Raw genomic sequence first — 22437 nt, forward strand, 5'->3', positions numbered from 1 at the left:
GAATACATTAAGAATATAATAGAACTTGTCATGCGTCATAAAATTATATGTATAACCTTCAAAAACAGATTGTTTTCAATCCACAACCAGAACAATAACAAAATCTGTGAGTATCCTTAATAAATTCTATAAAATTAGTAATTATGCATGCGTCTTCCAATTAAAATGTACGTTTTTACTTTGGATGGAATACGTTGTAACGTCCGCCCGTCACGCGTCAGTGCCAGTGGTTTTTGTATGTACAATTGCCCGATAGACAACATGCGTGATATAAGCACATGTAATTTTATAATGTGTTATGGATCTGGGGTGATTACGTGTGAGATAAAGCGCCTCTCTCATCCAAACGAATGGTTTTCTAGGATATTGTCAGACCTTGGGCGTATTCTTTTAATATGCAGCATACAAACCTTCAAGGAGATTTTGCCAAGACCATAATAAACGTTGTTTACATTAATTTGTAGGCTTTCAACAAAGCTATCGAAATACGCAAACGTTATCTAGCTGTTGCGAGATTTCACCCTCCGATTACCTACACTGAGAGAAAAGTACAACAAAAACACACTTAGAATTCCAAAAATAAACTTAATCCGGGGACAAGGAAAGTTAACTAATAATAGAAACAAATTGACTTTTGCAATTCTATTAGTTAACTTGCAATTTCTATTATCTGTTTGTTGAAATTATATTTGGGATTACTGAGCTGTTTGTAGAAATAAATAAACTTTACAGAAATAGTGAAACGTCCATAATTATTACTAAAACTTCATTTTTTCCCCCAGTACAAAACTGTTTTTTATTTAATTCCTGGTGATGATTTTTCTCTCAGTGTATAACTAAATTAACATAATAAAAGAGATTTTAACCCGAAATGCCTTTTCTTTAAACTCACGCAAGTGTATCTACGACGTTAAGTAAGTACACGAGCACGCATAAGTGCACAAAATTAAATGTACTTTTATTAAATGTTTTCGGGATCTCGTTTTAAAAACCTGTAACGTTTTGATAATATCTATCAATTGTCGTCACTAAAAGCCGTTCTATTCCTAGCTGAGTCATCGAATAAGCGCATTTTCAGACACATTTTGTAGAATGGGTGGGACTTCGATGTTTTTCATGGTGTTTTCTGTAGAAGCATAGAACTTCCACCAAAAAGCAAAAACACCATATCATCTTGTCAAAGAAAAATTAAAACAAGGGTCCACGAAATTGAGGCAGTCAATTGCCAAATAATAAACCCAGTTATATCAAAATTGTTTTAAGCTGACCGTTTAGGACTATGAAAGCTCGTAGTTCAAAACGGTCAGCTTAAAAAAAATATACTAAAGGATGACTCGCGCTTTGCGAGGGTCGGACATGTCATTTTCTATGACGGCTGATTGGTGATAACGTGGTGCTTTCCATAGATGGGTTCTCCTGATACAGGTATACGAGTAAATATACTTACAATGAGGACTCAAAACTAATTGTATTAAAATTGTACTGTTTAACACAATAAACTTTTTTCATTTTTCATTTTCATATTAGAAAACGAAGCGCCGGAAGCTCCGGCCCGGGCTAGGTGAGTCATCTTTAAGGCCTGTGCACACCGGCTGCGTGTGCGTGACGTGTACATGCGCGTGCGCCGTTGTAGTATACATACCCTTGTGAGAGACGGCACACCGCTTGCGTGACGTGTGTGTGTGCAGCTCCAACATTTTAGCGCACGCACACGTGCACGCCACGCACACGCAAGCCGGTGTGCACAGGCCTTTAATCTACATTGCGATAACGATTTCATACTGTTTCCAGATGGCGCGGCAGCGTTTACAAGCTCGTCTGGAGGGAACTGCTGGCGTACCTCACTCTGTATTACACTATCAACTTGCTGTATCGGTTCGCACTCACAGAGCCACAACAGAGGTTAGTCTTTCTACCATTCTGGGGCCCATTTCTCAAACGATATTAGACTAATATTATTAGGCCACGCAGTGTCAAATCGTATGGGTTGTCATGACAACACACTAATAATATTAGACTAATATCGTTCAAGAAATGGGCGCCTGGTGCTACACTATAAAACTTTTGGCTTTAGGGGTTTCAAAAGGAGATAGGACTTCTGAAGCGAGCATAAAGATGATAGTGACCGGTGGTATTCCATGTGGGTGGGTGGTGGTGGACCGATGTATAATTTCGTATTTTTCATATAAGGTACTACTTCTTTGCGTAGTCCAGACAAAACGGGAGAGGGAAATCTGCCGCTCAAGCGGGGTAAGCGTGATAGCTCTTTAATACTGCCCAAACTGTAGTTCCATATACCTATACTTTTGTTATATAATTTCTTAATTAAATAGGCTTTGGCTATGCCCATTCTTTTATGTTGAAGACTTAACAATTTGCTGACTGGGGTTCACGTTTTTATTTGGAAATTCTTACTGAATTGGACACTCATAATTCTTTTAATCTGTAATAAATAAGTATGTTTACTTTTCAAAATTTCTTCCTGTAGGTAAACAGTAGTTCTCACGTTTTTATGACGAAAGTTACCTCTTAATTTGTGGTCAAAGTGACAAATCTGGTTAATTGACATATTACGAGTATTACATAACAGTGCAAAAACATAACACCCTCACAAATGTGATTTCCCTAACTCAAAGTCTTTAGTTGTTTATGGATACTAAAGTCAAATCATAATCGTTTGCTTCTAGCTCACGGCCAACTAGGTACAATCTACATATTTGATAAAAATTAAAATCTTTTATTCTTCGCAAAATCATGCAACTGCTAAGCTGGATTATTATTCTCATTGCTTACTAGAGTCGAATTTCAGGTGAACCATCAGTATAACTATAATTTCGATCATTGAGTATTATGCGTATTCGGAAAGCGAACTTGGTTGGTGGTACGCATCCGAGTCTGCTGGAATGCCATAGGACGATTGTGCACTACAATGAATTTTACTGTCCGGTAGTCTGAGTTTTCATGGTCCGATATGGCATGAAAAAAAACCGGGCAAGTGCGAGTCGAACTCGCGCACGAAGGGTTCCGTACCATAATGCAAAAAAAAAACAAAAAAAAAGCAAAAAAAAACGGTCACCCATCCAAGTACTGACCACTCCCGACGTTGCTTAACTTTGGTCAAAAATCACGTTTGTTGTATGGGAGCCCCATTTAAATCTTTATTTTATTCTGTTTTTAGTATTTGTTGTTATAGCGGCAACAGAAATACATCATCTGTGAAAATTTCAACTGTCTAGCTATCACGGTTCGTGAAATACAGCCTGGTGACAGACGGACGGACGGACGGACGGACGGACGGACGGACAGCGAAGTCTTAGTAATAGGGTCCCGTTTTACCCTTTGGGTATGGAACCCTAAAAACGGACGATTGGCTTATGCACTTGTCCGTCTTTTTACTCGCAGGTGCGGCGCAGTGGCAGTGGCATGAAACAAACGGATGATTAGCTTGTGCACTTGTTCGTCTTTTTACTCGCAGGTGCGGCGTGCTAGGGGGCCTAGCTCGCCCCCGCCCGGCCAAGTCATGAATAATACAAATTCCAAATACAGTGCACAAGCATAAACACGTTTTTCATAGCTGTCATCTCGGACCGGAAAAAAACTGTCCGGAATGGGGAAAAGTAAAATGTCGGACGGTAAAATTACGTCTAGTGCACAAGCTATACACATTTACACACACACACACACAGACTATATACATTTAATGGCGTGCCATATCGGACCGTAAAAACTCGGCCTGCCAGACAGTAAAATTCATTGTAGTGCACAATCGCCCATAGGAATGACACCACGTTCTCAATACACTAATGAACATGCAGCACTATTATTTGAAACCAAATTGTTATGATAGGTAAGTCATGAAACAAGTACAGTACAAGCTGAGATCGGCCCTCAATCAGTACTGAACTCTATTCTTACGAGAAGAATGATTAATTTACATTGTGACAAAAAGTCGCGTTAGGTTTAAACTTCTGTTCAAACCTGATCGAGTAGTTATGGTGTTTTGAACCATAAGGTGGTGTTAAGAAGGTGCATTTCAGGTTGCTTGAGGTAGGCATGTTAAGCTAGGCTCTTGTCATTACAGTCACGCCACGCTATCGAAGGTATGATCAACAGCTGATTCGTTCCATCTCTGACTGTACTTCATTGGGTTATAGTTTTATAAAACACCACGAACAATAACTCTGCCACGTAACTAGATACCTAAATAATAGGTATTTTCTGTGACTTGAGGACCTTGAGGTACCTAATTAATAAATTGCGATTGAACCAGTCACATTTTTTATTTTGAACGGGATGCGAGGTTTACAAAGACCGATGTGCAATATTTATCGCCGTGTACTTTAAAGTAGGTTCAACATTAATTATTTTTCACCGCAACAGCTCGTAAAGGCTGTCTTTATTCTTCAAAAACTGAGTGAATCAAGAGTGGCAAAATAATCTGATGCAAATTTTGAGTTGTTTGCTCATTTTGGCTGATGAAATTGATTTATAAGCAATGATTTTAAATGATAATTATTTAATAACTTTAATTTGTTATGTTTTTTATTTACACTTAGTATTTTCCTCGTGTTAATGTATGAAAACATTGAAAACTGTTGTTTCACTGGGTGATAATGTTCGTAATCCTTGTACTTTGGAATCCCTGAAGATTCCACTTTTCGAACCATTCCTTTTTAAATCTTTCTTCCGCTCGGTATAAATAAATATAGGTAATTACAAAAATTTAGGAACACTGCCTATATATTGCTTCTGAAGCAGTGATTCTTAGTAGAGGTAACGTGGGAGGGTATAATTTTTTACTGTACGGTAAAAACGAGGATAATATAGCTTTAAAACAATACTAAAACCTGACCAGTAATATATGATCACTGTCAAGAGGGCGCTGTTATTCTCATGTATTAGGGCAGCGGTCGGCAACCAGCGGCCCGCGGGCCGCATGCGGCCCTCGAACCTCTCACTTGGGGCCCGCAAATCACCCTGGCTATTTTGTATGTAATATTGACAAATGACAAATGTCTGATAAATTCATAAATATTAGCAAAGTGCGGCCCGCGTCCACTTCGTTAACTGCTATGTGGCCCTCGGTTACTAAAAGGTTGCCGACCGCTGGTTTAGGGTGACAGTTCAGTTTAGTATGAAAAAAATAATTCTAGTGAAATTCCGCAACATGGCGCGTGATCATATATTACTGGTCAGGCTTTATAAACAATGACACACTTGCAACCATGTGTACCTACATCTTATCTTATTGCAATGTGGTGTACAAATTACTTGCGAGTCTCCGTTGGTACATCCAAGACGTGACTTTATGTACACTTTTAAGTACAGCAACGTTAGTGTAAGTACGGATAAGAATTAGTGTTGGCAAAGACTCGAGTCTTTGGAATCCTCTCCTGTAAGGCTCGAGACAGTTTTTTGACTATTCAAACACACCCAAATGGTCAGTAGAAAAAGGCGCGAAATTTAAATTTTCTATGGGAGATCAACCCTTTACGACCTTTTTTAGCCGACTTCCAAATCTCAAAGAAGGAGGTTATCAATTCGGTTGTATGTTTTTTTTTTAAATTTGCCGCCTATAAGGACTAAGTGCATTGGATGTGGAGTATATAATAATAAAATAATTGTATCCTAAAGAAACAATTATTTTTTGACAGCGGTTAACTATTTAAGTTGTATCTGTAGGTTACACTCTAGAAGTTTTATTGAGTTTGTACTTATACTTGTTTGGCATTATAATTTTCTACAACTGAAATTCTTTGAAAATGTACAGCAGTTGTCGAGAATGTCGAGATGCATTTGTTTACATCTTCATGTATTACTTATGTTATACTTATGTAGGCGTGGCTCACTCCTCGATTTCGTCGGTTTGCTACAGGTAGCTAAAAGTACATCCGTTCTGCCCCAATTCTGGGGAAAGCCATAAGCCGCGCGTGGCGCTGTCGCCACCTAGCGGTCATATCTGTGCTGATCGTAACAGTCGCGTTTTGCTAGAGAGTGAGTCTTCTGTACCTAGTACTATTATTTATTCTGTGGTAAAGGTACATGAAGTCTTTCAATGGCTTTGACTTTCTTTTCTTATTCACACGTGTAAAACCTTAATAGTTTATAGACAAACACTGTTCTATGTATATTAAGTACATATATTATGTGTATTTATATTCAGTCTTCAAAATCACTACTCAAAAGACACGAAACTCTCGTAATTCTTCCAAATTACGAGTAAGAATTTTAATTCATAAGACTCGAGCTGTGATCAACACTAAATTAGAACGACAAATGGGAAAGGACATTAAGTGTTGCAATTTTTTCATCAGCGGTTAAAACTCAGCGAAAGTCAGCCAAAGAAGACATTAGGTAATTATCTAATTATATATAGTATCCTTGAGTTAAGGTGATATTATACTTAGGATTATTGAGCTAGCCGAGGGGTATTAATACTATTAATCGCATTTTTGTCAGCGGTGGATAAATAAAACACGTCATAGTACTAATAGCGACACTTAACTGACCAATTGACCATTAGTGGAGTGTATGTCTCTGTAATAATCAGCATTAGCTGAAAACACTATAACAGCGGACGATGGTAATGGTACATTTTTCAATCAATAAATAATAATAACCTCTTCCGCCCAGACATCAAAACTTGCCAATACAAATGCAATTTTAATTTGTCAAAATAAAGATTCAAATTAGAATGGAACGCGAGACCTTTTTAAAGGCCTCTGGGCGGCTAGAGGATAATTATAGAATTTTCTTGATATGTAGTACTATAGCTAAGAGATATCAAATTACAGCCTTCGATAAAACTAACGATAAAATTTTATGAATTTTGGTTTGACAAGTTAAACAGATTTATGACAACATATAAGTTAAAATAGAAAGTGCCGGTATCAAGTTCGTTTCGAATAAATGAATGCGATCGACCTTCGACTTAACCTTTGCACCTCCCTTCCTTAAACCTGCTTAGAACCTTATACTTAATTATCATCTGCGAGTTCATAATGAACGTATAATATTTTTGGAAAAATATTCAAGTATGTACCTATTCTTAGAAGACGTTAATAACGATATAATTAATATTGTTGTTACTGATGGTACTTGTGAAGTCGTTAATTGAAATATTAGACACATTGCTAAATTGATGTTTGAAGTACACTCGATAGCAAATTGAATGTAAATAATCATTCAATTCGGTCTGGACGCAAGCACTATTGGCCATCTTTTATGTTTGCGCCAACAAAAGTAGCTTTGGCTACCATTGAAATTAAGTTTACGTCAAGATATTTTGAGTGCGTTACAAGTTAATATTTTTTTAACTGAATGCTATAGACATACACATAACTGAGTAATATTTTACTTATAGTTTCTACTCTTTGTTATATAACTACCTAGGCAACTATATAGATACTCGGTAATATATATCCAAAATATTCGATCACGCAATACACTAAATTTGATCTAAATATGCAGATGAACAAGTCATTACGCTAGTATTTCCGCAAATGGTTAAGTAACCCGAAAACTTGATCATTTAAATACAATCCAAAGCGACGAGTGAGTCGATTTCTAAAACCGTCTCGCGGCAAAAAAGTTATTTTTTTGCTGCTCGTTTCGACAGCTTGTTTCGATAACTCGATGTAAGGTTACAAGTCCAATAGGTACCTATTCGATTTTCCTCAAAGGAAATAAACAACGCATTGAACTTAAGTATTTTGTCATAATTCATAATATTACATTATGTGTGATGGCAATACATTGTTAAGAGCTAAAGAATACTTTGTATTGATTGCATTCGTGACAAAAGTTAAAGTAAGTTACCCAAAGGTGCGTGGAATCTAGGCTTGTTGTCTACCACTACTTTTGTGTTGTCTACAATATACAAATAATTATTTTGTTCAGATGTATGTGAGGTAAAACTGGACCCCTATTCGACAAGCGACGTTTGACGTATCGTGTTGATCTCCCGTTGATGTGGGAAAAATCATAAGTTCTCGAATACGTACAATGTCAAAATTTGACATTAACAATCCACAGTTAGGGTGACAAGCAAACCAAACCGAACCACCCTTAGTTTAGAGTTGAGTTTTGGTTGTACCAAATGATATTATCCACCGTTGGTGGAATCAACACTCACTATGCAATAAAATCAACTGTTGATTTGACGTGGATGCGAAATCTGACAGTTGTACATGTCGAATTTGGCCCCTGATTGTTTTTTTTTCACTGACGATAAAATAATAATTCTACCAGTTATTTGCGAATATTCCTACTCATATTTGAAATAAATTCGCTTACTCAGACTTGTTTGTGCTAATAATTAATTATGGCTTTGCATCACTTATATTTCTCTACCATTCTAAAGTAACGATACGATACGAGTAGGTAGGTACAACTCAAATATTTGGGCAAATATGTACTAAGAATTGTGCAGGCGGTTGCTTATTTAATTTTAATAACATTGTATTACTAACCAGGTTTTACTGTATACATTAGGTTAGGTTAATAGGTAATTTAATAATGTTTTATAAACGACTAGTTTCTAATGATTGATAGATTAACACCCTAGGCTTCCCGGGGCCCTAACTATCTCCATACCAAATTCCATTTAAATCGGTGAAGCTGTTTAGGCGTGAAGAGGTAACATACAGACAGAGTTACACTATGTTTAGTGAGGTTTAGTTTAGTTAGTTTGTGTATTAGTTAATAATTAGTAGGGACAGTAGAGTTTGTTACTTGACTGGACTAGTTCCGTTTGTCCCGGCTGCATCAACTGGTTTTCCCATGAGACATTACAAGTAATTTGACCGTTAATGCTTGTTCAAACACCCACCGGCATCGTTCCCCGGGTTTACGCAACTCTGTTTAATCTTTTCATACATTATCATAACATTACATTTCTCAGTACGAGTGAGTCAAGTGTCATCATTTTGAATAGTTTTTCCAGTACGATAATTGGTGAATAGGGAAAAATGCTTTTAAATAAATAGATTAAGGTACTGTTACTGGCAGCAGACGAGACGCATTATACACAGACTGATGGCAGTGACGGAAGTGTCAAGATGGCCACAATGTCGTATTGTTGGTAAACATCAAATGGCTCCTCTACACGATGGGCCAGCGCCGGCCACCCTAAGGGACGCAGACATGCGGTAGAATGAGATAGCAATATCACTTGCTCCCTCTAACGCATAAATGGGTCCCTTGGAGTGGCTGGCGCTGGCCCATCGTGTACAGGAGCCCAAATCTTGTAGGTATATGTATATTTAAATTGATTTTAGGGTTCTTACCAAAATGGTACAAAGGAACCCTCATGGCAGCGGTTCTGAAACTTTTTTGGTGACGGAACCCTTTTGGAAAGCGAAATATTTGACGGAGCCCCAAATTAAATATTTTCGTTCGTCATGTCGACCAGATATACCTATACAAGTATACAAGAACTGTTTTTTTTCTTATTATTACAATTATTTTCGCGGAGCCCCAACAGAGGCTTTGCGGAACCCTAGGGTTCCGCAGAACACACTTTGAGAATGGCTGCCTTATGGTGTGACTCTGTCCGCCTGTCTGTCACATTGCTAAAAATATTTTTTTCACTATGGAAAATGCAAAATTTCAGTGTAGTGGGTTATCGTATGAAAGTGTTTGAGTTGCACATTCTAAAATAAATTCTCCAGTTATCTCCCAAGTTTATGAAAGAAATAATATGAAATTTTAGCTGGAATTTATTTAGGAAATAATGCTTGTGTTTTTTAAAGTGTACTCTACGAGTAGAAGGGTAATACAAAGCCAGACAGGAATTTTCCAAAATAAACTACGGGGCGTTTTTTCTGAGCACAGGTGAGGTATATTGTTTAGAATATTATAATAATCAGGTCTTGTTTTCACTACTTCCTTTTACTTCGGTTGTTTATTAAGGTGGATATGACAACCTTCAGCCTTGATTATGACCTCCTTGCATGTTTAATATATATATTATGTTTAATATATATATATTTGATTACTAGTGTAATGGGCTCTCAACTCGCCTCTCACTAGTCTGACTTGAAGACTCGACGATAGGCGTGCTCTTGATTAATAGGCGTTTTATTTAAGAGTATCTAGAATTAGGACCAGATAGAGCAGTGGTTCTTAACCTAGGGGTAATTACCCCCGTGGGGGTAAAACTGGTATTTTACGGGGGTAATAAGCTAACCTAATTATAACAATACAACAAACGTACACGTTTTATTTTTTATTACCATTGGGAGGAGGGGTAAAATCAGGTTCCCTAGTTAGTCATAGGTGTGACCGGACTGAAAAGGTTAAGAACCACTGAGATAGAGTAATATAAATATGACGGCCGGTTTTAAGGGTTCCGTACCCAAAGGGTAAAAACGGGACCCTATTACTAGAACTGCACTGTCCGTTTGTCTGTCCGTCCGTCTGCCTGTCTCCAGACTTGTATCTCATAAACCGTGATAGCTAGACAATAGAAATTTTCACAGATGATGTGTTTCTGTTGCCGCTATAACAACAAATACTAAAACAACGGGTTGCACTCCGGGAGTGCCGACAGAAGTGAAAACTCAATGACTAGTCCAAAATGTCTGCAGCACTATTGAAAAACTTTAGTTCTGAAATTGCTGGTCAGTGAGCTTGTTTAAAATTCGAAATTCAAATTTGTAGCGTTAATTGTTTAAAATTCGAATAGAAATTGTAAGGGGTCATCCATTAATTACGTCACACGAATTTCTAGGTTTTTTGACCCCTCCCCCCCTCCTTGTCACACTTGGTCACATTTGGCAAACCCCTCCCCCCTAGTGTGACGTCACATTTTTTCTACGAAATCGCCAAATCGAATTAAGTAAGTACCTAAGTATTATTAATATTTTATCAAAATATTTTTGACGATATAAATATTAGTAATTTTATAACCCAAAACTGCTTAGGAAAGAAAATTAAACGAATAAAAATGATTATCGTTTTAAAACTTGTTATTTAAATGTACAGCGATAAAATAATTTAAATAAATTTTCGGTTACTGATGAAGTTAAAGTGACGTCACAAAGTTTGTGCCTCCCCCCTCCCCCATGTCACAATATGTCACATTTTCTTGACCCCCTCCCTCCCCCTAAACGTGTGATGTAATTAATGGATGACCCCTAAAGTTACCTTGCATACCTCGCATTTAAATATATTTGGTCATGATATTTTGAGTTTTATTCACCAGTACTAGAGTTTACTTCTATTAGCGATTTCATCAAGATGTAGCTTTATTGAATTATACTCGTATTGGAGTGATATAAAGTTAGAATGTAACTGTGAGATCCTCGTATTTCAACCCGTACAAGACTAGAACATTGAGCTTTATTGCTTAATATAAAAGTCCAGTTTTAAATAATTGACCTGATTATGATACATTATGATTAAAGTTCTTTGGTGAATAACATTGCCCGTCACACATGACATCAGCGCGTTATGCGTTACGCATTACGCTGTCTCGAGTTTATAATTTTTTCCCCACCTCAAAAAGTGCTCAGCGCCGCTAAAGAAGTTTTCACTTCAAAAATTAGTTTAATTCGCTTCCTTTACTTTCCAAAAGGGCCCCAAATTCTTATGGTGCCCACTGCCCAGGGACCCCAGCATAGTTAAAGACGGCTCTGGTCGAAAGCTGGTGTTTATTTCGCTTCCACAGCATTCTTGCGCGAACTGGTCCGTCTATCTATCCATTGAGCCTTCTCAAAACTCGTTCACATACCATTAGTTTTGGAGTTCCGTTACAGTTTTCTATAGATGAGTCATCGTGTCAAGGTCATCAGCATCAATCTACATAACACATGGATGATTCCAAGGCTAAGGATAAATGTTGTTTGCATTCAATTTAAATAAATAGATGGTAGATAAATATAGTTTATTGCGCGGGATCTTTAAAATGATTTGTGACGTTAAATTAGCATACAAAATTATAGGTTTAATTTAATCGATCAACAACATATTTTTATGTATTGTAATTTGTAAGAGTCAGTCTTAACACCTAGTCTATCAGCAACGAATGGCCAGCAAACATTTCTAAATAAACCAGCAATTAATCTAATATTTGTGTGCTTGTAATTATTGTCGCAGTTAGAGTCAAAGAAATATGAACTGCAGTGTGAGATCTCCGTTTAGTCAAAATATGCAAAGTAATCAGAAAATTAGCAAAATACTAAATTTAGGGCAGCATAAGATAAGATAACTTTAAAAACACTCCAAGTACAGATTGTTATTTTACGTGGGCAAGTCTGAAGCTCCAATTTGTTTTTGGGAACTTGATTTTTCTTATAGGCAATTTTTGAATGGTCGTGGAAAATGCAGGATGTTGATAAGGCAAGGACCCGTCGGTGTGCGAGTCCGAGTAGAACTTGGCCTTTTTTTACTTGACATTTGACGTACGGCGAGCGACGTATTCGTTAAGGTGACAGACCATTTCCAACGACAGCTGCATTACTGTTCATTTTACTACGAAAATTGACAATAACACCGACGCGTTCAGTACCAGCAAAGACATATGTAACTTCGTATAAGATGAATGAAGTTTAAGAAAAAACCGGGCAAGTGCGAGTCGGACTCGCGCACGAAGGGTTCCGTACCATAATGCAAAAAAAAACAAAAAAAAAAGCAAAATAAAAAACGGTCACCCATCCAAGTACTGACCCCTCCCGACGTTGCTTAACTTTGGTCAAAAATCACGTTTGTTGTATGGGAGCCCCATTTAAATCTTTATTTTATTCTGTTTTTAGTATTTGTTGTTATAGCGGCAACAGAAATACATCATCTGTGAAAATTTCAACTGTCTAGCTATCACGGTTCGTGAGATACAGCCTGGTGACAGATGGACGGACGGACGGACGGACGGACAGCGAAGTCTTAGTAATAGGGTCCCGTTTTACCCTTTGGGTACGGAACCCTAAAAAACGTGCCTCGGAAATCAAGAAAAAGTCATTCTTGGATAGATGGCGCACACACCTTTAGCCTATTCTCGGCTAGATGGCGTGACGACACCGTTTCATATTTAACAATTTTAACACATAGATATCAGTGAACGAACATGGGTCATTAATGGATGGAAGTTCCATCATGGAACAATAATAAAATCATTTATCCATATAAATATTAATTTATTTGATAATTTTATACGTGTTTATTTTGAGTTATAGTCGTGTGTCGATAGATGGCAGTAAATTTACAGTGACTACACCATTTACTATGACAGTATCCCTCTATACTATCTATTCTTTTTGGTACCAGTAGTGCAGCTGCGGTCAGAAATGGAATGTTACCATTACTCGTAACCTCAACGTGTGTGTGCACGGGTCTTTAAGAGTCTGAATAATTACGGAACCGGTCTCCGCAGAATTCGTCAAACCACAAGCGAGCAAACCTAATTAGTTTAATTACAATTCATATATTTAATACTTGACTGCGACTAAATATTTATCTTGAAATCATGTGGTTTTTTCTTATGTAGTTTGGTTTGTTATGTTTTACTATTTGGAAGCATTTTTAAGGTCCGAGTCAGTGATAGCTCGAAGAGTATTGAAGTACCTACTACCTACAATAAGGCCCACTTGCACCATCCCACTAACCCGGGGTTAAGCGGTTAAATCGTAAAACTAGCATCAAATTGTACTGGTAACCATGGCAACTCCAGGTTTAACCGGTTAACCCCGGGATAGTGGAATGGTGCAAGTGGGCCTAAGTATTATTACTTATTTATCAGTTCCGATATTTTCCGATACTGGTTTGTATACCTACCGTACCTAATCAGTTTATAATCAAATCAACCCTTTTCCTAAAATATCAAGAGTTAATAAATTATTAGCGCAGTAGTTTTAACTGAAAAGTGAAAATATTTTGCTACACTAAGGGCTAATTGCACCATCCAGGGTTAGCCACTAACTCGGAGTTAGCCGTTACGAGTAACACAGGGTTATATTGTAGTGGTAACTCCGGGTTTAACCGGCTAACCTCGATTTAGTGGCTAACCCTGGATCACGCATTTCGCAACGCAAGTGGCCCCTATAAGGACTAAAATGTGGGTGTCACATTGTGTATTATGTATTTATTGTGTGAAGAGATCATTTTGGAAAACTGAATAACCAAGATTGGGATCCTCAATAGCTTTTTTGCAACAGGTTCAACGTCTTAATAGAGAAGTTTAAAACGACTTAGTTTTCCAGCCAGAACAATAAAAAACATAAAGCTAGTCGAAAAAATATGCAAAAAAGATTAAAAAAATGTTAGTCATCATATGATAGGAAAATAATTTATTTTTTAAAATGATTTTTTTTGTATTCGAAATAGATCATGTTCATAATAGAGTCAGATCAAGAATAGTCTGCATCGGATATGATTATATGATAGTCCACGCAGTGAAAGTGTTATTTTAAACGTCAAACTTTTATGAAATTATGACGTATAAATGACACTTGCACTACGTGGGCTATCAAATCCGCTGCAGACTTTTTTTGGTCCGACTCTAGTAACGTTTATTCTATACTCACGTTTTTATTGGTAAGAATAAAATAAAGAAATCTTGTTCTCAATCTGTATATTTGTTTTTTTTATGAATATATAAATATATAGGTATGTTTAGCGATTTCTCGAAGACTCGACACCGATATGGAATTTTGTTTTTCCGTCTATAATAATAAACTCTCCACATAATAATATAGGCGCAACATTTCCAAACGTATGTATTCCTTGTGGAACTACTAATAAAGATCTCATAATACAGCATTTTGAAACTGTTGACTGACGCAGTTTTTTTTTCGTTAAACATGCATTCGAAATGACTTGTATAGACTTTTTTTCATTCATTTACCTGCTCACCCGACGTCAGTATATTTACCCACGAACTGCATTTGCATATTTCTTCTAAATGATATCACGTTTAACGTTTAAACTGATGATGTGATGTGGTGTTAGCAAAATTTAAATATAGCTTGATCGGCAACTAAATATTTATACATACCTATGTATACTCCTATTGGCCCCGTAACCTAAAAAAGTCATAGTAGTAAACACAATCTTCTAGTTCGGTACTTAGGTAGTCGCCTAGAAGATCGCAATAGAGAAAAAGTTCAAATATTTGTAATGCATTTTAGGATTGAAATATACAGACTGGAACTGGAATGCAGTCATTTCCCAAAAAGAAAAATAGGTATAATTTTAGTCAAGTCAAGTAAATGTTTTGTCAAACGAGTTCGGACCAAGCCACCTCTGCATGGCAAATGTCATCATTAAATTCAAATTTGTGTGAGTGTGAAAATATGACGTGTGTAATTACACTCCCACATCTGTTCTACTGAAGTCGGTGCATAGTTAGCTTAGATGTACTCTAGTTAAAAAAAAGTTTTATGAAAAAACGTATTTAGGAATCATAATTTTTCAAACGTATGCTTATCTGTGAAATGATTATTCACCCAATTTAACACTTGCAGGATATTCGAGAAAGTCCGGCAGTACTTCGGCGCGCAGAGCGAGTCAATACCCATGTCCTTCGTGCTGGGCTTCTACGTCAGTCTGATCGTGAAGCGGTGGTGGGAGCAATACAAGCTGCTGCCCTGGCCCGACACGCTGGCGCTCTTCATATCGGCCGGCATCCCCGGAGCGGTCAGTACTTAAAGTAAAGGCAAATTTGTTTTAAGTAGGAATATACGCCTATTGCGAGTTCACTTTGCAATTCGCGCACGAATTCCTAGAATTGGAATCCTAGGAAAGGTTCAGGGTCACCTCACACTATAGCGTCTGCGTCTATTAGTCAACTCTGGCTGCTGCTCGACGCAACGTCGCAGCGCATCGACGCCATTTTCCATAAAACGCTGTCTAGACGCCAACACTCAATAGATTCTAGGAATTCTATGTGGTTATTTCAATTTCTCGGACCTCGTGCGCGAACTGTAGGTACAGTCAGCCGCAGAAGTAGCTAAGCGGGCTAGGTATTCACAATGATCTTGACGCGACTTTATTGTTAACAGAAAAAGAGCGTGTCAAAGTCATTTTGAGCACCTCGCCCGCTTAGCAATTTCTGTTGCTGACTGTACATTGCCACTGCTAGATTTTGGCCGCGAGCAGTTGCGGTCTACGTATTGCGTATAAGCGACTGTGTGCTGAGCTATATTTGCGAGTTTTTCATATCATGTGTTTGTTTAAAAATTTTAAAAGGTAGAGTATTACGCGCCATTGTTTAACAAATACATGAAGCGTTTTCTTAAAGTTTACAAATATATTGAAATTACAGAACAAAATAGAGACTTCTATTTAAACGGCGGGTTAAAAAAGTAGACTATACAAACACCTATTTCGAATAAATATATGACGAGTTATCATAATTCGTGCGCTTGCGTTCCGCAGGATTCCAACGCGCCGCCAAATAGTTTATTGCGCAGATTGCGCTGTTTTTCAACCGACTTAAAAAAGGATGAGCTTTGCGTTTCAGATGTTTTTGTTATCTTAAAACTCCGTCGCTTATAATATATTGCCTGTTCTTATTCCGGGCTATAAAATAACTTGATTGGCAAGTAAAAACAGTTTGAAATTGCTTTATTATGATTGACTTAAATATGTCAATTATAACGTATGTACGTACGTAGATATACAAAGACGAATAAATTTAATCATCGCTAATAACAATACATTTGCTAACCTTATAGCTATGTACGTGTCGGAGTTTTTAAGCAAAAAAATTAAACCGACGCTAATGTTGTCTATAGTTTTAGTCGATTTAGTAGGAAAAAAACCTCGTTATCGTCAAGATGAGTAATGCAAGGTGGTTGTAAATCAGACATTGGTAAAAAAAATCGGATTTTAACACGATTTTACCAAAAAATAAGAAATTCAATGTGGCGACCTTTTTAACAGTATTTGACTACAAATTCATATTAAGGTGCCTACTTTTCGGATCACAATTTTACTAATGCATTCGCATATTCATTTCGAAGATCTAAAATATGTAAATAATTTATAACTGCACCATCATAACAGGCATTTAAATTATTATCTTTTGCCTAATAATGTATTTGACTTATGAATAATTATTAGTCGCGTGCTGCTTATGATATTTAAAAAATAGATGTGCACACACACACACACGCACAATTAACGAACGGCGACGTCGGGTGTCATGTCATCCTATGGAGAACGATTAAAAACTTTTGTACACGATGATGTTGAAAGGCCTTTAGTCTTGAAGAACATTACCCTTTTCTCTTAAACAGTCAGATTAAAAGCTATAAAAACTAGAGTTTCTATCCCCTTATTCATAAAACTTAGCAACCTCTTACAAACCTCTGTTAAATTTTGTTTCTTTCTAACAAACAGAAGTTTCAAAATGGCGGATAGGCCGAAGTGTATGAAATAGTAAAGATATCACAAGGATTTCGGAGTTGCACCCACTGTTAAAGCGCTTCAGTATAAACCTGCATCGGTTTATCTTGCGTACTTAGCATTATCACGTTACATTAAACCCTCTTCTTATATCAGCTACACAATGTAGGAAATTCAAGCACTATACAATTATAATTCTTTTCTAGGAATCACTAGTAATCTCCATGTAGCTAGACATTAAAAAAACTATTATTTTACCGGTAAGGTCGTTTCCAATCACGACTTCGTAGCCACTATCCAGTGATTACAACCTGGCTCTGAGCTAACCATATAGCGGTGTATCATTTATTAGGTACCTACTTATCTAAATTAAGTACTAGTCATCCTTCCTACAGTAGCTGTGCGCGTATCTGAAGTCTATTTCATAGTTGGATGGTGTTAAGCCAAAATGTGTCAACCCATATTAATTTTTGAGTAGACATCTTATTGCAAAATTCATGTGGGTTGACACATTTTTGCTAAACACCGTCCAGTTTAGACTTTGGTTCGCAATGTTTACACCGCGTACGCTATTAAGGGGCCCACTGATTACCAGCTCGCCGGATGATATCAGCCTGTCGGTTATTCGGAACTGTCACCTTTTGCTAACCGACAGGCTGATATCGTCCGGCGAATTGGTAATCAGTGGGCCCCTTTAAATATAATTGGTTTTGGATCTCCTACTATGCATAATTATACAGGGTTCTGATTGGTATTTTAGGTTTTAATCACTTGTTAATTTTACCTACAATTTGACCGCAACATTGATTTGGCTTACTTAGTCGCTCGTCGTTATACAATTTTACTTTTATTGAAAGAAAACTGTTGCTGATGGAGCGCTGGTGGCCTAGCGGTAAGGGCCACCCCACATTCGCGTCTTTCGAGCGTCGGCGTCTGGTCAGCGCTATGGAAAATGACGTCGCTGCGCAGTTGCGTCGAGCAGCGGCCATAGAGTTGTAGAGGCCGACGCTCGAAAGACGCTAAATGTGGGGTGGCCCTAAGTGCGTGCGACTTTCAATCTGGAGGTCGCAGATTCAAACCCTGGCTCGTACCAATGAGTTTTTTGAGAATTTTGTACGAAATATCATCTGATATTTACCATTCGCTTTTCGGTGAACGAAAACATCGTGAGGAAACCGGACTAATGCCAATAAGACCTAGTTTCCCCTCTGGGCTGTAAGGTCAGATGGCACTCGCTTCCGTAAAAGCTAATGCCTACGCCAATTCTTGGGATTCGTTGTCAAGAGGACCCCAAGCTCCCATGAGCCGTGGCAAAATGCTGGGACTACGCGAGGAAGATGATGATACATGGAAGAAAACTGAGAAGATCCCTTCGGTGATCAAGTGGTCTATTCAGGTAGTCATACTAGTCACAGTCTCGGATGACTTTATGTCAAAGAAGAAAATAAAAAATAACAGTAAATCCGTCTAAGCTAACTTTACACTTACATGAACAGAAGAAAACGTCAGTTGAATCTATGTAAATAATTAGAACTACCTCTACTTAGTGCTAGCTTGTATAGCGTAGGCGAACTTCTTACATAGGTGTTAGTTTATTTTGTCGGCGTTACAAGACTTAAATATGTACATAATATGTTTGGGTTCCGTATGTCAGGCCTGCGATAGACCGTGTCGGACTCGGATCGGTATAGTGAAATGTCAAAAACGCTGTACCGGCCGTAAATCGACAAGAGGGAGTGTCGAGCCAAGAAAAACACGGCAATTTTAAGGAAACAAAAGATCTGGCGCGCCGCCGCTTGTAACTTGTGACGGGAGAGAGGGATATCAATATATGATCGACAGCCCGCCTGCTTCCGGCCGGGCGTCCCTACACTACATCTACATCTAGGGATATCAAATATAAATACATCAAATACCACAATTACTTCAGTACGGATTGAACTTTCAAGCCATTTTTTGATCTAGGAATCCGTTTGCGCAAATTTTCATTAGGTAGACTACGGAACCCTAGAATGAACATACTCCTATAGGGTTTTGTCAATTTGCTCTGTTGGTTCATACGTCAAATACATAGCGCAAATATCCATTTAAGTAACAATTTTAAATGTCATAACGTTCTGTAAATTACGTTTTCGGACCGTGGATGTTGCAAATTATGTAAGTAATGATATTTTTAATTGGAATTTCGCTCGTGTAAATGACCTCGAATGTACCTTAAACCAGAGGCCATAAAGCACAATTTTGTAAACAGGTTGGGGACCGCAGACTTATTCCAGTCAGTAATTATCTCTGGCTGTAATCGTACGCTGTACCTACCTTTAACTGCTGTAAACGCGTATGTGCGATCACACGTATACTTTGTACGGCTATCAATGTTTAAGGTCGTCAATTAAAGCAATGTGGTTAAAAACAATAAAAACCCAAAATTGATAAATGGTTCTGTCTTGAAACCAAACAATAAACTGTAATAATAATACATTTTTCCTTCAGATTTGGCTTATCTCAATAAACTCAAATAACTAACGTCCCATAAGCATCCTTTTCCATACGTACAAGTTCTTTGCAAAAATGCTGTGCAACCGCCTAACTCGTATCCTCGACGAATGCCAACATCCCGAGCAGGCTGAATCAGAGAGGATATTCGTCTATAGACCATGGAGTCCGAAGTAAAGCAGCTGATGAAGAAAAGTTACAAGTACAACCGGCCCCTGTGCATGGCCTTCGTAGATTACGAAAAGATTACGTTGATCCTCATTTATGTATTCAACATTTTAAACAATGCAACACCTATATGTACTTAATTTTTAGGGTTCCGTACCCAAAGGGTAAAACGGGACCCTATTACTAAGACTTCGCTGTCCGTCCGTCCGTCCGTCCGTCCGTCCGTCTGTCACCAGGCTGTATCTCACGAACCGTGATAGCTAGACAGTTGAAATTTTCACAGATGATGTATTTCTGTTGCCGCTATAACAACAAATACTAAAAACAGAATAAAATAAAGATTTAAATGGGGCTCCCATACAACAAACGTGATTTTTGACCAAAGTTAAGCAACGTCGGGAGGGGTCAGTACTTGGATGGGTGACCGTTTTTTTTTGCATTGTAGTACGGAACCCTTCGTGCGCGAGTCCGACTCGCACTTGCCCGGTTTTTTTTTTCTTTTTTTTCTTTTTTTTTTTGCATTATGGTACGGAACCCTTCGTGCGCGAGTCCGACTCGCACTTGCCCGGTTTTTTTTTTGTTACTCTTAAAGGAATCGGTAGTACCTAGTGTTGGTAAGTAGTTGTCTTGCAAAAATATTGTAGGATTTTAAAAACAAATCGAGTTTATCCTTCTCACTGGCTGCATAAATGACACGGGTAGTGAGCAAAGTCTGAAATACGCTTGCAATCTCCAACTCTAAGCCAATCTCGCTAGGTACGCCCATGCCAGCCCTCTTACATCACATCCACAGATAAATAACTAAATAGATATCGCATTGACTACGGTTTCTAATGTTTTTGTGGAGACCAGGCCATCAAGAAGCGATGTTTGGTGATGATGATGTTCACATCTAACTACATGGACGGATTAAACGATTAAATTAAGTTGTTTTACATATTTTCTGAATATTCTCGATATAATATTATACTAACGCTACAAAGCAGCTATATTGATAAAAAGACGTATTATATCATGTCACAAAAGTATAGTGACTTCATATCCATTATAATACGAGTATGAGTTTTTCTAAAAACATCCAAAGCGCAAAAAGATGATTGACTGCTTGTATTTTCATAAAACTAATTTCATGGTGCTGTATAACAATATTAAATTAAAGAGACTTATTTATGCTGCTTATCTATTAATATTATCATATTTAACATCGAGGAATTAACGCCATAGTTACTCGTATGCTCTGCAGAGAGTCAAAAGCTTCAAATCAAGAGTGAACAGGCATCTTCTGGGCGAGCTCGCTCCATCGTAGGCCACGTCTACGACTCGGCTAGTCTGTGGCCATGAGTAAACCCATGCATAATAAAAAAAAAAAAAGAGTGTTCTCACTTCGCAGTATAGATGCGTGAAAGAGAGTTTTGCATGGTCTATTCAATACCCGTGTCTGTGATCACGACTAACAAATTGCGCGGTGCACCTATCAAACCTTGCTTTACGCGGTTTTCGTATTGCAATTGCAGCCATATTGTTTGTTTCATAAGTGCACAATGTCTAAATGTGATGATATTTACTCGTTTAGCTAAGCGAATAATTATACTACAACCTTGATATGAATATTATAGCATAGAGTGTTATAATATTAGTGTATTTATTCACTGCTATTGCCTGCGATGACATGCCGATCACAGATCACAGATCTAGGCCTGTGCACACCGGCTGGGTGCGCGTGACGTGTACGTATATATGTAGAGATCCTTATGAGAGAAGGCACACCGCTTGCGTGTCGTGTGCGTGTGCGGCTCCAACATGTTAGCGCACGCGCACGTGCACGCACGCACACGCAAGCCGGTGTGTACAGGCCTTTATGGTTGACTAGTAGTGTTTGTCATTCGGCATTTAATTTCTCCATTTGTACATTATTGTATTATGTGCAAAAATGTTTTAATAAATAAATAACTATCAAATACATCCAAAAGATTTATCTAAGTAATCGTATTTTTTGTCCAATGACACAGAAATGCCTATTAAATCCTTCGCAACCTGTATTTTTAACCATTTATGAAGGTGGTTTGTTGTAACTCTTTCTATTAGACGTCACTGTCTATGGATGCAATAGGCCTAGCACAGGAAGGACGCGACAGTATCGCCCGCGAGATAGACTATCCGTCTTTTTCTAACTACTATTTAAAGAGACACGGGTAGTGAATCTCACGGGCAAGACACTGTCGCGCCCTTCCTGTGCTAGACCTACAGATCCACTCGGTCACCACCGCTTTAAGCGTGTCTTCTATTGTTTTTTTTCGCCAGACGCGGTAAAAAATCGTGTTGTTTAAATTAATGGTGACTAATTTTATCTTCGTCAAATTTATGTTGTTATGCATCTGCTGGTCTTTTGAAAGTTTCATTTGTGGTTTTGTCAAATGTTTATTTATGTGAGTC

At 37.8% G+C, this 22437-nt stretch overlaps 1 protein-coding gene across 2 annotated transcripts in view; it reads left to right on the top strand.

The window, feature by feature from the left end:
* The window catches only part of LOC134678306 (bestrophin-4), a 72647-nt gene that overhangs the window by 13599 nt on the left and 36611 nt on the right, over positions 1-22437 (top strand). Inside the window, exons 2-3 of one of the 2 annotated variants that reach the window (XM_063536802.1) lie at positions 1792-1902; positions 15459-15630. In XM_063536802.1, coding sequence (XP_063392872.1) covers positions 1792-1902; positions 15459-15630 — 283 coding nt within the window. Of the gene's footprint in view, positions 1-1791; positions 1903-15458; positions 15644-22437 lie in introns of those variants that run through there. The other variant, XM_063536803.1, reaches the window with a different exon arrangement.

This window comes from Cydia fagiglandana, chromosome Z, assembly GCF_963556715.1.
Source record: "Cydia fagiglandana chromosome Z, ilCydFagi1.1, whole genome shotgun sequence".
NCBI classification, from domain to species: Eukaryota; Metazoa; Arthropoda; class Insecta; order Lepidoptera; family Tortricidae; genus Cydia; species Cydia fagiglandana.